The sequence below is a fragment of the Dysidea avara genome, chromosome 8 (genome assembly GCF_963678975.1).
Source record: "Dysidea avara chromosome 8, odDysAvar1.4, whole genome shotgun sequence".
NCBI lineage: Eukaryota > Metazoa > Porifera > Demospongiae > Dictyoceratida > Dysideidae > Dysidea > Dysidea avara.
In genome coordinates this window covers 7183315-7198646 of record NC_089279.1, presented here as the reverse complement: position 1 = coordinate 7198646, position 15332 = coordinate 7183315, and the positions used below count along the sequence as shown (strand labels likewise).

The 15332-nt window shown below is 37.9% G+C and overlaps 4 protein-coding genes and 1 long non-coding RNA gene across 7 annotated transcripts in view; 2 read left to right on the top strand and 3 right to left on the bottom strand.

Annotated features, from left to right (window-relative positions):
• Nucleotides 1-3: 3 nt before the first annotated feature.
• On the bottom strand, nucleotides 4-1023 carry LOC136262958 (uncharacterized). Its single transcript, XR_010704411.1, has 3 exons — nucleotides 890-1023; nucleotides 513-827; nucleotides 4-279 (listed from the first exon to the last, which is right to left on the bottom strand). It is a non-coding gene; the product is annotated as an uncharacterized lncRNA (long non-coding RNA).
• A 98-nt stretch (nucleotides 1024-1121) lies between these two features.
• LOC136264717 (transcription initiation factor TFIID subunit 11-like) lies at nucleotides 1122-1580 on the top strand. Its single transcript, XM_066059494.1, has one exon. The coding sequence runs from the start codon at nucleotides 1122-1124 to the stop codon at nucleotides 1578-1580; it is 459 nt and encodes a 152-aa protein (XP_065915566.1).
• A 383-nt stretch (nucleotides 1581-1963) lies between these two features.
• On the bottom strand, nucleotides 1964-9778 carry LOC136264439 (GDP-mannose 4,6 dehydratase-like). Its single transcript, XM_066059174.1, has 14 exons — nucleotides 9610-9778; nucleotides 9511-9555; nucleotides 9363-9450; nucleotides 9234-9295; nucleotides 9129-9176; nucleotides 8817-8927; nucleotides 8631-8755; nucleotides 8395-8456; nucleotides 7868-7935; nucleotides 7428-7487; nucleotides 2899-3017; nucleotides 2416-2512; nucleotides 2221-2289; nucleotides 1964-2162 (listed from the first exon to the last, which is right to left on the bottom strand). Exons 1-14 carry the CDS (start codon nucleotides 9685-9687, stop codon nucleotides 2100-2102), a joined length of 1095 nt encoding a protein of 364 aa, XP_065915246.1. The 5' UTR covers nucleotides 9688-9778; the 3' UTR covers nucleotides 1964-2099.
• LOC136264435 (E3 ubiquitin-protein ligase RNF31-like) overlaps nucleotides 9732-15332 on the top strand; it is a 25308-nt gene continuing 19707 nt past the window's right edge. Inside the window, exons 1-2 of one of the 3 annotated variants that reach the window (XM_066059170.1) lie at nucleotides 9732-9834; nucleotides 14720-14966. In XM_066059170.1, the coding sequence (XP_065915242.1) occupies nucleotides 14739-14966 (228 nt within the window). In that variant the 5' untranslated portion in view covers nucleotides 9732-9834; nucleotides 14720-14738. Of the gene's footprint in view, nucleotides 9835-11859; nucleotides 12017-14719; nucleotides 14967-15332 lie in introns of those variants that run through there. The other 2 variants (XM_066059169.1, XM_066059171.1) reach the window with 2 other exon arrangements.
• Nucleotides 9986-11877, bottom strand: LOC136264437 (forkhead box protein C1-B-like). The gene is made up of 2 exons (XM_066059173.1): nucleotides 11540-11877; nucleotides 9986-11340 (listed from the first exon to the last, which is right to left on the bottom strand). Exons 1-2 carry the CDS (start codon nucleotides 11658-11660, stop codon nucleotides 10079-10081), a joined length of 1383 nt encoding a protein of 460 aa, XP_065915245.1. The 5' UTR covers nucleotides 11661-11877; the 3' UTR covers nucleotides 9986-10078.

Here is a 15332-nt window from a genome sequence, read left to right as displayed (position 1 = left end):
GTATTAAGGTAGGGCTACTGAATCGTGATTTGTGTTATTTCTAATTAATGCACTGCATATACACTACAAAATCACAACATTACAAAAATCAAGTGAGGCTTAAGAATGGATTGGTCTGTACAAAAATACATTTTCAGTCAAGTCCAACCATGTCGTGTGGTTCACGACCTGCAGACATGGCGAGCTATTTGAGCCAGTAATCCATCCCTGCTTCCTTATCGATGAAATGGCTGTACTTCAGGTAGAATGATTTGGAGATGGCGTTGTAGTTGTCTTGAACTGCCTGAAAATTAAAAAAAGAAGCAATTATAGAAAGCGCCTGCGCTACAATTAAGTAGCTAGGCCACAGCTTTGTAGAATTTGCCTTTCACGTTGCGGTGAAGATTTATGGCCATTATTCTAGCATAGTACGGAGGTTGAATGTTTACATTTTATTCTTGCCAGATTTCGTGTATCTGAATTACGATCTCGTTCATGAAAGGGCAAATTTTTAGAGGCGTGGCTACCGTGACTTGCCAAAACGATGTCTTGTTCACCATCCACGTGCACGGTAATGTTGTAGACGTCCTTAGTCTCCCTCGAGTGTGCTCCCTGTATCTTTCTGCTACCAGCCAGCTCCTTTTTACAACGGACGAAGATGCTTTCTGTTACACAAAACACCTCCGATCCTGTGTCGACAAGAAACCTAACGGGGCCGATCTTGCTACCATCTTCTCCTTCAACGCTTCCTTCAACACTCAGAAACTCTCCGACGGACTTCAGTTCCTCCAGAATGCAGCAGCGTCCCACAGCAACTATGCACTGATTTCTCACTTTTTCAGCTACAGCTGTATATGCATGTGCAAATTGGTTACAGCTAGCAAAGTGTGGTGTTGTGTGTAGTGGCTACCTGCGATGTCTCCAGTTTTCGGTTTGCTGCTTGTCGCCATGCGTGGTGATCTCACCCGAGTTAGCTATTCCTTTTGACCACGTATTAATGGGTGTATACGTTGTGTAATGCAAAGGGTATTGACCATGGTTTGCAAGTACCCAACTTGCATAACCAACCCAACATGATTTCAGACCTTCTGGTCAATCATGAACCACAATAGTGGCTCATCATGTCTATTTCTTTCTACAGGATGGGAAAGGACAAGAAGAGTAGCAGCAAAGAGGAGCAACCATCAGGAGAAGACAAAGAAAAATCTGGTGAAGTATCATCTTTAGCTCCTGAAGCAGTCATTAAGCTGGCAGACAAGAGTATGCAGCAACAAACTGTCTTATTGGTCTCAGCCTTATCTGCCAAACAGTTGGATCAATACGAGATCTTTCGTCGTTCCACAATGCCACGAGCAGCAGTGAAACGACTAATGCAATCTGTTAGCAGTACAAATGTCCCACAAAATGCTGTTATAGCTATGGCCGGCATCACCAAAGTTTATGTTGGTGAAATTGTAGAACTAGCTTGTCAAGCCAGAGAGAATCTACATGAGACTGGTCCTTTACAGCCTAAACACATCAGAGAAGCTGTTAGAATCATGCGCAGGAATAACAACATGCCTTGCACCAAGTACAAGAAGGTGGCAGCTATTTTTAAGTAGCCCTTATAGTGACACATGATTGTATATTTAATATTTGCTCTATACATGAATATATATAATAGTTTTCATCTCATTAACTAGCCACTATCAAGATGTATAATTATTTACATTAACATTAAATTTGGTCTCCGGCCAATTGCAAGAACTTTGTATAATAATCTTAGTAGCATTATCATGTAGTAAGCTCTATTAGCAGGAGACCATGCATAACATAATATGTAGCAATAGGATAAATAACAGCCTCAACCTCCTTTAAAAGTATGATAGTGAAGGTTGTATTCCCCCCAGACCCCCTAAAAACTACAGCTTTACATATTGTACAAATTGTTCTTAGCTCCCACACTTTAAGTTTGTTGCTACACGAGGCCAGTTGACAAAAAAAATAAGTGAGAAAAGGCATGTATTAACTGTTAGAGACATATGAGAGCTTACATCACTGTAGTGTGTGATTCTTTAAATAAAAATTGCCATGACACTATGCAGTATGTACAAATTGTTTAAACTACTAATAATCAGTTCCTAAGCTGACGGATTCTTCTTCATCAGTGTTATATCTGACTCGACCATCTCCTTGACTAACTCCTAACATACGATACAAAATTACATATGATACTAATTTTATATAAAACTGGTATTATACCTTAAAGGTTGTCTTGGGCTTCCATCCTAATGCTTTGTATATCTTTGTAGCATCACCTTGTAGAAAATCCTATAAGTACAAAAGATCAGCCCATGCATGACTTAGAACTATCCCACAAGGTCAATAGAAAAGGACCAGTGAGGTATGAATAATATAAAGGAAACCCCATACAAAGGTCAAGTCAATAACACTTACAACTTCTGTCGGCCTATAGTATTTCGGGTCCACTTGTATACGGACTTTGCTTGTTCCTTCTTCAATTCCCACTTCATCCACCCCACTACCTTGCCACCTGTAGAACAACAACAACAACAATATTTACCACTCAGGAAAGCACCACAATATACTATAGACTATCATATAGCTAGTAACTAAGTGAGCCCACACTAGTTACTTGGAAAGTATCAATAACTTTGCAGCTTAAACAAAGAGTGAGGTGTCAAATAACTTCACTTAGAATAAACAGTCTGGTAAGTTCACAAAACGGATGCGTGCTCGTGTACTTAAGATTAACAAGTGATGCATAACTAATCCCTCTGCAAAATTAGGCTGACACTTACGTAAACATGTCCTGCACACTAATCTTCACGTACCATTCAAATCTTACTTACATCATTTTAAGTATTATATGTTAGTTCATATTATTGAATGACATGGCATTTTTGTATACACACTAACCTGATTTTTATATTTACTTCTGCAAACGCTGCTTCTACCAGTTCTCGCACACTGTGCACCTCACCCGTAGCTACGACATAATCATCTGGTATGTCCTGCTGTAACATCATCCACATTGCCTGCAACAAGTATACTATAGTATAGATCTAACAAGTTTTTTAATACATATAGTTTAAACAGTATAATGAGTGATAAGCATTTTCTCAAAATGTACAATTATGAACAGTAAGTTACTGTGCGAAGTTGTTACCGAATTCCTATAATCCTATAATGACAGATTTTATTATAGCCATAGAAATTCCTTCAGGACAAAATCTTTCTCTAAATATGGACATTTCCTGTGCTAGGTTATCCCACACATTGTACCGCAAGCTGTAGTCATGCTCAATATGTTAATATAATTCATGACCTCCTGCCATGGGGTAGGTAGAGGAAATGTCATTTTTTAAAAAAGCTCCTTGCCTTAGGGCTTTTTGATTTGTAGTAAACCTGAACTCTCTGAATTATGGCTATGATAGGAGAAACTCTACAAGCCAGTGTTTTAGCTAATAGAAAAGCTTTTATACTCAGAGGCTTCCCTAAGTGGTAGACTGCTCTACTTTACTCAGACTTCTTTTGATGTGGTAAAAAGAATGTATATAATTAACAAAATGGCTTTGATGTTGGTATCATATACTGTAGTGAAAACAGCCAAATATATTTGTGGTCTCTATTTCACTGTGAAAAAGGAGATAGCGATTTATGCTTGTCATTTAAACCTTTGCATAAAGAAAACTACATTTGGAAAGCATGTTTAGCATATCACTATTACTAGCTTATAAAGCAATCAAAGACAGCTGATGAATAAGGATGCTTGTAAAATATAAATGCAGCATTCTTATGACAACTATTGCATTGTTATCATAAAGAAAAGTATTCATAATTCAGTGTGTGTATATGAGAACACCGAGGAAACTAAGGTCGCAATTACTTAAGTACTTATATAAATTACGCTATGATCACTACACATATAGTCACACTACACTTGGTACAAGGGAACACATTGTGTTTATATGTTAGTTCAAGCATACGGATCGATAATGATCTTACGAATGGTGGCCTATTTTAGTCTTACTTGCAATAAAAGAACCCCCTTCAACTAAAACTAATTTATTTATTGCAAAGTTATCTGCATGCCTAAATTCTTGTGGCAAGCCTAGACAGTTCACAGACTGTATAACATGCATGTCAGTTGGCTAGCAAGCTATAAGCATCACCAAATCTAAATCTCTCCACACTACTATCATTTTACACTGATATTCACAGCCAGCCCACTTGCAAACTGTTTACGACAACATGTTGGGCTTCATAGCAATCTGATACTATTTACTAACAGTGATCCCATTGATATAATAAGGATTGGTCATTACTCCAACCATTAACCGAATGGAATGTGCCAATGAAGTATCCTTTACCCCATGTGGCCAACCCAATTCCAAGTAGTGTTGATCACCATTAAGAGCCATCACAGGATAATAACGATTTTACCACTGAAACTTGCATGGGATGTCAATGTGTTTACAGCTATGAAACGTATTTCTGTTTACGTCACAAAGTATGTGTCTCTAAGAGAAATTATCAACAAATCACTGAACAGTTAGACCACTCAAGATAATGTGTCAAGTACTTACATGTAGGTTAAACAGTTATCACAGTAGATGTTGGTCCTATTCAGCTAATCTAATAGCTAGTTAGCTGAATTAACAAGTGTGAGTTAGTAAATAGCAATTGAGTGAACTCATATAGAATTTTTACGGTTTGTTGTAATACAAGTATTGTAAGTAAGGCTTGAGGGCAGAATGTTTTCCTGGTACATTTACAAAGGAAACGCATGTACTGATGACATATATGATTTGAGAAGTGAAGTTTTTGCTCACAAGGTCACTCACTGAATTTGTAGACCCAAACAAGTGGCATGCTAATTGACTGGATTGGTATGGACGACCAGAGTTGGGGTAGTTACTTCAACAAGTAACTATTACAGTTACTTTTGTAAAAGTAACTAATAGAAAAGTTATTATTCCACTTAGATATGCCTTACGGAGGGAAGAATAGATATACAAACTTCCTCAAATATTAGTTAAATAGTCAATGCAGCTCAGTATTGACTAAAATACATTAAAATGTGTCCACCTATATTTGGTTATAGTATGAATGGTACAGAATTTGCAGATGGTTACTGCAACTATTGTTACTTAGTTACTTTCTTGACAGTTATTTCTAGTTACAAATTACTAAGGTACAAGGGATGTAACAAGTTATATTACTAGTTACTTTAAAAGTAATAAATTACATAACTTAGTTATAAAAGTAACTTAGCTACCTCCAAATATTATAATGACAGATGTTACAACCAGAGCTCTAAAAATATATGCAAATCTATACAAGTTGGTACAGTGGCTAAAGCAGCCACCTGCCAATAGCTAAAATCTCTGGGGTATAATCAAGACACTGCAAGTACGAAAACTAGGCTACTGTAAGTAAGCTGACCAAACACCATGGCAAGAATTGAATGTTACAAGAAGGCAATCAATCCACCAATGGTAAAGTCTAAAATCTCCACTATAGTGTATACAGTACATAGATGAGTGCTAACTATACGAACAGTCACATTTAGGATAACGTGACTAGGTCCATGCAAACAACTAATTACATATATTGTTGATAGCTTAAGCTTGGAAAACTAATAAAACACAGTATTACATATTTCTATCAAACCACAAACAGAATGGTCCATTTGTTAAGAGCTAAGTGGAATCGATTGTAAGGTTTGGAACAATGCCACATTAAAATGGTCTGGAATTGGTTCAATTATTGACATAAACCACTTCCTACCCCCAGCAGGAGCAATTATTACATTAATTCTTAGCACAACATGCAATAGTACTTCTAACCACAAATATCACCATAGAGATGGCACACTTTGTAACTAATATATATATATATTATATTTACCCAGGAGGACATGTAACAAAGGGTAAAAGAACATGTAACTTATTGTCTCTCCTTCCAAGATACAAACTTCTTATTATTGGGGCGAGCCTGAGCGAGCCCCACACTAGCGAGTCGCCCACGTAACTTTCGTCTCAGCGACCATGCTCAAAAAACCACAAAAGAAATCGGAAAGAGACCCTGAAATAAACGGACTTAGCGTGAAATAAACGGCGTAAATCACAGCACTTCCATATATGTTCGTCTCATCGACCATGCCACGGAGAAATATACGACGTAGATTACAGCACTTCCATTTATGTTCGTCTCATCGACCATGTCACGGAGAAATATACGACGTAGATTACAGCACTTCCATATATGTTCGTCTCATCGGCCATGTCACCGAGAAATATACGACGTAGATTACAGCACTTCCATATATGTTCGTCTCATCGACCATGTCACGGAGAAATATACGAAGTAGATTACAGCACTTCCATATTGTATGTTCGTCTCATCGACCATGTCACGGAGAAATATACGACGTAGATTACAGCGTATGAAACACGTGTATCAGCGCGTGAATATGAAAATCACCTAAGGTTGGCTAAATGAATGCAGAAGAACGGCTTAGAAGAAGGAGACAGCTGTACAGATTGAGAAGGGACCGAGAAACACCAGAAGAAGCTGAAGAAAGACGATGGAGAAACCAAACAAGATATGCTCGGCAAAGGGACACAATCTTGCAGCAGAGAAGGCAGAATTAGTATGTAAAATAATGAATCAATCACACAACAATAACATTGTTTGCTTGCTTATGCTTTACGTTGTGTTATCAGATTTGTATATGACCACTATTGCTGCTATGCATACTCCCATTAAATATGTTCAGGCTCGCCCCACGATGCTGTTTGCATCTGTCTAGTTTTAGTGCTTGTAATATTCAATATCCACAGGATGTAGCTTGTATAAACTGATGTTGGAAAAGAGGAAGCATATAAAAAATTGAGGAAATCACCTACATTTCAGAATGTAAAGTGGAACTACTGGATCTTCATAAAGGTCTTGCAATCTATCACTTACTGTAGCTTAGTTTTTTTTTGTCTTTGATGGTTTTCTTGATGTTCACAGTACTTTTATTAATGGTATTCATTTTGTAAGGCTCAAGTTTCTTGTTGTGCTTTGACCATAGTTTGAGGTTCGTAACTCTCCTATCCTCCACATTGTGATACCATGGAAACCCCACAGGTCACTAATAAGGCTTGCAGGTATGCAAGTCCACACTTTGATGTTGTAAAGTGCTCATGGCATACAACACAAACAAGCTCGTGAATACGTTACACACTACACACCACAACTTGACCAAAGGTGTAACACATTTGTAAACCCTGACCAGAAAGTGGATTAATATGCTGTGAATTTTACTACAATACAAATAGTACATACATGCATGCATCATATAGAAAATACAAACTCCAATAGAAAAAAAAGATGCACAATATTTGCATACATATTTTAACATATTAACACAGTACATATAATTCAAGCTGACGTACCTCTACGTAATCTCTAGCATGTCCCCAGTCCCTCTTGGAGTCTAGGTTACCCAGCCGAATCTACAAGAGGATGAGCAAAAGTGGCCAATCAGCAGAACACAAGGCATAGTTCACTAATGCTACAGACCAATCATACGGTAGTGTGGTCACAGGACACTGAAGTATAGATGGGGGAGTAAATTGAAAGGAATGCAGTCTGAGAGCAAAAAATAAAATTCTAGAAGGAACAAACAAGTCCTCCAACACTTAAATGAAACCCAAGACCGTCAGGACTAATGAACATCTGTCAAATGAGCCCAAATGAATCCTGTCATCGATTACTAAGAGATAGTACTGCCCCACGACTGGCCCTAAGTGTATTAGGATGAGCTTGCAGGTGGCTTCGGGTAAATGACACTGTCAACAAAACAATAGATATCACACTTGTCAGTACAACTTACCGTTTCCATCAGTCCAAGATGGATCTTTGCCACACCACGTGTAACTTTACGTGTTACAAATGTCTCACCTAGTTGAACACAAATAGGTAATGTAATGCACAAAAACACACACCAAATGGAACTTTAAACTTTCAACCGAAGGACTCCGTAAGCAACAAAATACCTTCCACACAGTCCAGCTATATTCTCTAAACCAAACAAGCATTGTGGTATAAAAAAACTAAAAATACTGAAAGGAAATTACACCAAAACCAAACCCATTTTTAAAGATTAGCTTTAGTTGAACAGTATAATTCACGGGCTACAAAAGCATTTTACATTCATGTACATTAAGCTGCTTGCACTTTTGTACCTACAGGCAATAAAAATATATTACATATCATTGTCTAACAGAACAATAAGCCCCATGAATCTATATTGTATTATTAAACTGATGTAGATAAGTTAATTCAGTGCCTACACCACAAATCATATCAGAAACAAATATGTTAGAAAAAGAAGCCATACCAACACATTTGTGTATGTACCTCTTCTGGGGCTCTCATGATTAAACAGAAGTCCGTTGCAGGTGAACATGCCGTAAGCTTCCCTGTGGAAGAGGATGCCAAAGTGATGTCAATATCATTATTTAGTCTACTATCAAATCACACACACTTGATTTATTACTATTCATGAGGTGACCTGTAATCTATACACTTCAGTGGTAACAAATGTAAACAAAAGACAAACAAAAGGAGGACACAAGAAGGATGAAGTTGTTAACCTGTAGTTAATGATAATCCAGTAAGCATATAATTTAGCAGCTCCATAGGGAGACCGTGGGTAAAATGGTGTCGTTTCTTTTTGCGGTATCTCTTGCACCTTGCCAAACAGCTCACTAGTGGATGCCTACAAAAATTAATAATAGTTCATCGAGTGCTTTGAAATGAACTAAGTGCTAAGTACGTACCTGATAGAATTTCACTGTTTTTTCTAAGCCAGCTGTTCGGATTGCATCCAGTAGTCTCAGAGTACCTACCCCATCAACATTGGCTGTATATTCACTTAGGTCAAATGATAACTAGACATGATAGAAGGGAAATGATTAAACCAGAGCACCTCAATCGACAAAACAATAGCATTATTACTCTGGTATTTGTTCAACACACAATTGTAAATTTATAATTAACCTCTCTAGGATGTGCAAAGGTGGTGTGTTAAAATGCAATTGAAAAGTTGGTAAAGATGATGTATTCGACACTTTTGAGGGTTAATAGCATACCTTGACATGACTTTGTGCTCCAAGATTATATATCTCATCAGGTTTGATCTATAAAAGTTATGAGACAACAGCACTCCCCACCCCTCTCCCCACATAATTACACACCTCTGTTACAAGCCGAACTAGTGAAGATGCATCTGTCAGGTCACCATAGTGAAGTACCATTTCTGTAAAATTAAAAACAAAAAATAAAAAATGTGATTGATGATGAAGGATGATAGAAGGTGTACTCACTTCCTGCTGTGTGGCTTGCCTTATCAGCATAAAGATGTGTAATACGACCAGTGTTGAATGTGCTAGCACGCCGGATGATCCCATGCACCTGTATTTAGATAACAACCTGATGCTGCAAGAAACTTCAACCTCTACAGGGTGTACATACCATGTATCCTTTCTCTAACAGTAGTTCTGCTAAATATGAGCCATCCTGAAATATACAGTACATGAACCGCACGAGCTGTATTTTAACACTTCAACCTACCTGTCCAGTGATTCCGGTGATGAGAGCGATTTTATTATTTTCTAAGCGTGGTTTTTTAGGTGAACTTTGTTCCGCCATCTCCTTGACTACTCACTATTTTTGTGCTATTCCCTTGAACAGCTGGGGTGCGCGCTTAATTGAACTAGCCGGTGCGCACTAGTTAGAACACTAGCAACCCTTTAAAAGGTTTCGCCTATCTTGGATGGTGTTAATTTCCGTTTAAAGGTATACCGTACACGCACAAGGTTTCTCTTTTTCAATAGAACAAATATTATTTATTAAATAACAATATACAATTTTTTAAAAATACAACCAAAGTATTAAAGATTGTCACAGTACACTTCAAATTAGTTTACATCAGTCTTTTATAAACATGTAAAACGTACTGTTATGTATTTAATATATTAGAAAAATAAGATCTTTTCTGTCTGTTAAATCTATTGTAGCGTTCATTCGGCAAGTTAGTGTATTATAATTCACTGTCAATAGCTGGTATTGGTAGAGTACAGTTATCATGGGAGTACGTGCAGTTGTCAATCTGTAAATCACTGAAAGAAACTGAAGCTGTGGCAATGTCACCATTGTCAGCTGCTGTAATAGGGTGGTGATGATTTGGAGATAAGGCACCTCGTGCGTACTTACAGCTTGGGCTGTGCACTAAGGTGCTGTTAGGACTTTGTGTTCTTTTGTGGCTGGCAATCGGAGATCCTCCAGGACTGGGACTACGAGAGGCCAAGAACATGGCATTGTTTGGTTGCAGTTCAGTTGACACATGACCTCCAGGTGAGCAGGTATAGTTGCTACTGGTTGGAACAAAGTGTTGTGTATGATAAATTTGCTGGTCTTCTTGTGACAAGTGCGAGTCGCTTTGTGACATCAATGATAGAGCAGGAACATTTCTTACACTCACTGGGCTGTAACTGTAACTAGCAGTACTAAGGCTTCCAGCCTGTTTATCAACAGTGTCACTGCTTGCACTGGTTGTTAGTGGTGGGAAAACAAATTGACCATTGTATTCAGGAGGTGCTGATCTTATTAATGGACTGTCATATGTGTCACTGTCTTTAGGGCTTTTCTCTTCTTCTGGGGACCACTGTTCTATTATTTGACTATCTGGGGATGAATCAGGTGATTTAGTCTCTGTTTTGATAGTCTTTTTGTTCTCAGATTTGTTGGCATCTGCTTCGGAGCTGCTACGCTTGAAGCGCCGCTTCCTGCGACGCAAGCTACCATTCTCAAACATTGTTTTAGCTGCGGGATCTAGTGACCAAAAGTGTCCTTTTCCTGGCTTGCCCTGCTCCCGGGGAATCTTGATGAAGCATTCGTTCAATGATAGGTTGTGGCGGATAGAGTTTTGCCATCCTTGCTTGCAATCTTCACGGTAATAAGCAAACTTGTCCTTGATAAACTGGCAAATCTCAGCCAAGGTAACTTTCTTGCTACTGGAATTGTCAATTGCCATTGTGATCAAAGCTATATAGGAGAGTGGTGGCTTTGGATGACGTTTCTGTTTTTGTGCTGGGATGTTGTAGGGTGGCAGAGGAGTTGGATACATTGAGAGATGACTCTGACTGAAGTACCCTACTCCATCAATAGGCATGGCTTCCAGGCTTCTACTATACTGCACATAGCTGTTTTGCTGGCAGGCCATGTTGTTGTTGGACATGGTATGGTTGAGTGGATAAACGGGACAGCCTTCTCCAGCGTAGGGTGAGCAAATAGCTACCTCTTCTGCAGGAAAAACATCACAAGTATGTTAATGATTACTGTTATCTTTTAAAAACATACTACTAACAACTTAACGATCTAAACTTAGTTGGCTACTTTAACTTAGCTATAATAGCTACCTAAACAGCAGCAAAATATTTTTTATCGTGTTGAATATATACGCTAAACATCACTACAACATTTTAGCTATGCATCAACTTACCGGGAGTGAAGGGACCGTATCCAGAAGCAGTTGATGTAGGGTAATGCAGGCCTCCTTGCATAATCGGTCCGCTGGGACAGTAATACGATGCTGGAAACTCGTTCATAATGCTTCCTTGCATTGTAGTAGCTCTTAGCTATTTGCAGAAGTATCCACCGCGGTAGTTAATTGTAAACACACTAGTTTGCGTGCGAGCTTGCTGTGCTGAGAAACTCTGGAGAGCGTGATTCTGATTTGCATGATCTACAGATTACTCCTATCGTTAGTTCCTTTTATAATTTTGCTCTAGGTTATGGAAATACGATACGTTTGATGTCTGCGAGGCGTGCCACACGGTAGTGACGTTACCATAGGAATGTGGGATTATCCCTGATACATCCGCTGATCGTGCGTCTCCCTGAGACCGAAGAGGAAATAGCGGGAAAGGTGAATTATACTTGGTGCAGCTGTCTAAAACGTTGATTGTTGGTTATTCTGGTAAGCATGTTTGTCCATGCCGACTGTCTGCAACTAAATTTCTTCTATATTAAACAATTTTCCTACGTTGTGTGGTTGCATGGTTGCCGAATTAGGTTTAAAGATTTAGTAGTATGGTTTGCAGGTTAGAAGAGTTGCTAAGTTGAGCATATTGATGTTTGTCAATGCAACAAGGTTCACGTATCACGTGATGACGACAAAATGGGCGTGTTGCTGAATTTGTCCCCGGACTCTAAATCGAGCGGTACGCTATCAACTTAGACGTGATACTGGGATGTGGACTGGCTCATGATCAGGTCAACTCACAAGTTATACCTGGGACCCCACAACTTGAACATTGAGATGGTTCGACAAGATGATGCTGTTCGAGATGCTGTTAAATAGTTAAATCATAGCTACATTTATTTCTGGGGTTTAAATCTGACTTATGAGCATACGTAGTGTTTCTCCCATCTATATTCACAGGCACATCATCAATATCTAAATCAACAATATTCACAATTTAGCAACTACAACTATCGCTACTTTAACTTATGTTACCACCATCCTCTGGTTACTTTTACAAGAACCTATATTGTAATTTGACTGGCTGAATATCAGTTTGTAAACTTTATTTCTAGTCATAAGTTTGTATGCATCTGCCTGCATGAATATCAGTGCATTGCAGCCATTTTTTTTGCTATTTTTCAATTTTAGATAATATACTTTAGTTGTTTTCAAAGTAGCAAACAAAAAGCTTTAATAACTGACATCTGTAAGCATACTAGGATGGCTAATGGCTGAAGTATTCCACAATTTAAATATAAATTTGTACGAACTTGCTAATTATAGTTAATGCTGCAATGACTTAAATTTTTGCAGATGCTTGGTAGCAAGTTTATTAAAAATTTATAGCAAAAGTTAATGATAATGGATCGAGTTAACTTTTAGTTATATACTTATAATTTTTATCACATTAAACAATCAAAATTAACTACTTTATGAAACAAATTGCTTGTAATCTGTATACAAACTCTAGTGCCTATTTTCTACCCATAGTCCATTTAACATCATCTATCATTATATATTATGAAGAGCCCTTCACATGCATACAAATGCATGACAACTTATATAAATCATTAATAGTGTAATACGTGCCATAGTCGTTAGAATCAAACGCTTGGATGCATACTAAGAATTTTGATATTCAAATAGTAAAATTGCTGAGCAAAGATGGAAACAATTTATGGCAAATTCTTGTTTTTCTAGAGCAAAGTAAAATGTGTGGACAATCTAAAGGTGTGCATGACATCATTGCTTTGGTTAAAGAATGCATGTCTGGGGAGTGCTGGAATGTTAAATTTGAAGGGGTATTCACCTAGGAACTATTGAACCGAAATATTTTACCTTAATGCTTACACGAAGTGTAATTCGAATGTCTTTACTACCCTTGTAATCACCACTGTTTGGTAGATTATTGATGCTCACATAATATTCTAAACAAACTGTGCAATTAACATGATAGTTTTCATCACAAGAAGTACTTAAACCATGAAGCCAGTAAAGTTTGATTTGTGAGATTATGAACATTTACACATCTACAAAGTATTTAATTGATCACTATAGTGTATATGGCTAGCTAAGTGCTCATTTGTTGACACTAAAAAGAGAACTCCAATTCATGATATTGTTACCATGCACTCTGTGTATGCTTTGCTTATTGTGATAATCCACATTAACAAGTGAAGAGCCATAAATTATACAGTGAAACCTGTTGATTAGGACACTTGAAAATGAGGACACCTGCATAATCTGACACAGTCTGGACACTTTGGTCGGTCCCAAGTTGTCCTCAATACACAGGTTTCACTGTATCCAGGATAATAACAACTGTAATACTAGTCTTCAACTATTTATATGAATTAAAGGCAAAGTTGAAGGCCATTGTTCGTAGCTACCATATTGCCTTAAAGTACGACTTGGGTGCATCCTGTCACTCTGGCCACTAAGTAAGGCGTATTCCTTGGAGTTGACTTCTTGCTTCAGTGTTATACTCTTTCATCAATGTACTTTAGAGATTAGAGGAAGACAGTTATTGTTTATTATCTCGGCCTGCACAGAATTGCTTGAAATTATGACTGCACTAGGATTTATTTGAGACCTTGTATTTATTTGAAATTGAGTGATTAGTGCTCACTAATTAATGTGCATTGTTTACGTGCACGGCTAGCATTTTTAGCAGGCGCCGCCATACTTTCATCCACTGTGAAAGTTTAACCACGAATAAGTTTGTTTGCTCTCTACTGTGAAACTTTCACCAATTGAAACTTTCCCCCTATACGGTAGATTATATGCTGATAGTCTGATTACCGAAAATTGAAGTGATTCGGGTACCCAAGAAAACCGCTCCGAGCAAGATAACCAGGAAGTACAATGAAACACTTAAAGCACCGTCTATGTATGCTTGTGTGTACGAAAAATACAGCACTCGGGGGAGGGGGTGTCTCAAGGCAAATATAGCATTCCACTTTGCCTCGTGTTGTATTGGCCTCTCAGCACACCCTCTTGTGCTGTATTTTCTGTACATACACACGGCAGTGCTTTAACTATAACATATGTATTGTCTATTGTTCTATACAAGTACATATGTACAGGGTGGTGTGTTATGCTAGTATTATTGTCTTTATACTTGCAGATATTTGCATAATTGTCTCTTTTATGCAGATCAACGTTACAGTTAGTCATGTCAGCACGCACTACATTTCACCCACAACCTCATTCCTTAGCTGACATGAGTCAGTTTAGTGATGCAAAGAGACGGCTTGTGCAAATGATGGATATCTTCACGACAGCAGGAGACCGCGTCAATCCGACTGAAGATCAACTTGACTTGGCTGGACAATTAGTGCGAAGTAGAGATCAGTCTCGCTACACTAAAGTTCCATTTGGGAGTATTATTCGCCAAAACCAGGTAAAAACTTCAACACATAATTTCTTCTCATTTTGTTTTTATGTGGAATGTGTTTTATTGCAAGTAGATAGGTAATCCTTATATGGATAATAAAATTTAAGGAGTGACCGACTATCTTAATTGGTCACTTGATAATGAACTACTGTACCGTAGAGTGCACCTCTTCCAATATGCTTTGAATTCCGTGACAATAGCATGATTAGTTTAAACTGTCCCTTCTCAGTGGAGGTCTCATTTTAGCAACACTGCTTGCCAATGTAGTAATATGATAATTAGACTTTTATTTTTTCCTTGCAGTAAAGTATTATGTGGAGGAGGTAGAATTGTGTTAATTGTGTTAATTTTCCGTGAAGTGTTGTAAGGAAA

Excerpts from the sequence above, each read along its gene's own strand:
- LOC136264717 (XM_066059494.1), top strand. The coding sequence starts at position 1,122 with ATGGGAAAGGACAAGAAGAGTAGCAGCAAAGAGGAGCAACCATCAGGA.
- LOC136264437 (XM_066059173.1), bottom strand. The coding sequence starts at position 11,660 with ATGCAAGGAAGCATTATGAACGAGTTTCCAGCATCGTATTACTGTCCC. Across the intron at positions 11,341-11,539 it reads ATACGGTCCCTTCACTCCCG|AAGAGGTAGCTATTTGCTCA; the intron begins GTAAGTTGATGC and ends TTTTTCCTGCAG.
- LOC136264439 (XM_066059174.1), bottom strand. The coding sequence starts at position 9,687 with ATGGCGGAACAAAGTTCACCTAAAAAACCACGCTTAGAAAATAATAAA. Across the intron at positions 9,177-9,233 it reads TAGTTCGGCTTGTAACAGAG|ATCAAACCTGATGAGATATA; the intron begins GTGTGTAATTAT and ends TAACTTTTATAG. Across the intron at positions 2,290-2,415 it reads ACTATAGGCCGACAGAAGTT|GATTTTCTACAAGGTGATGC; the intron begins GTAAGTGTTATT and ends TTGTACTTATAG.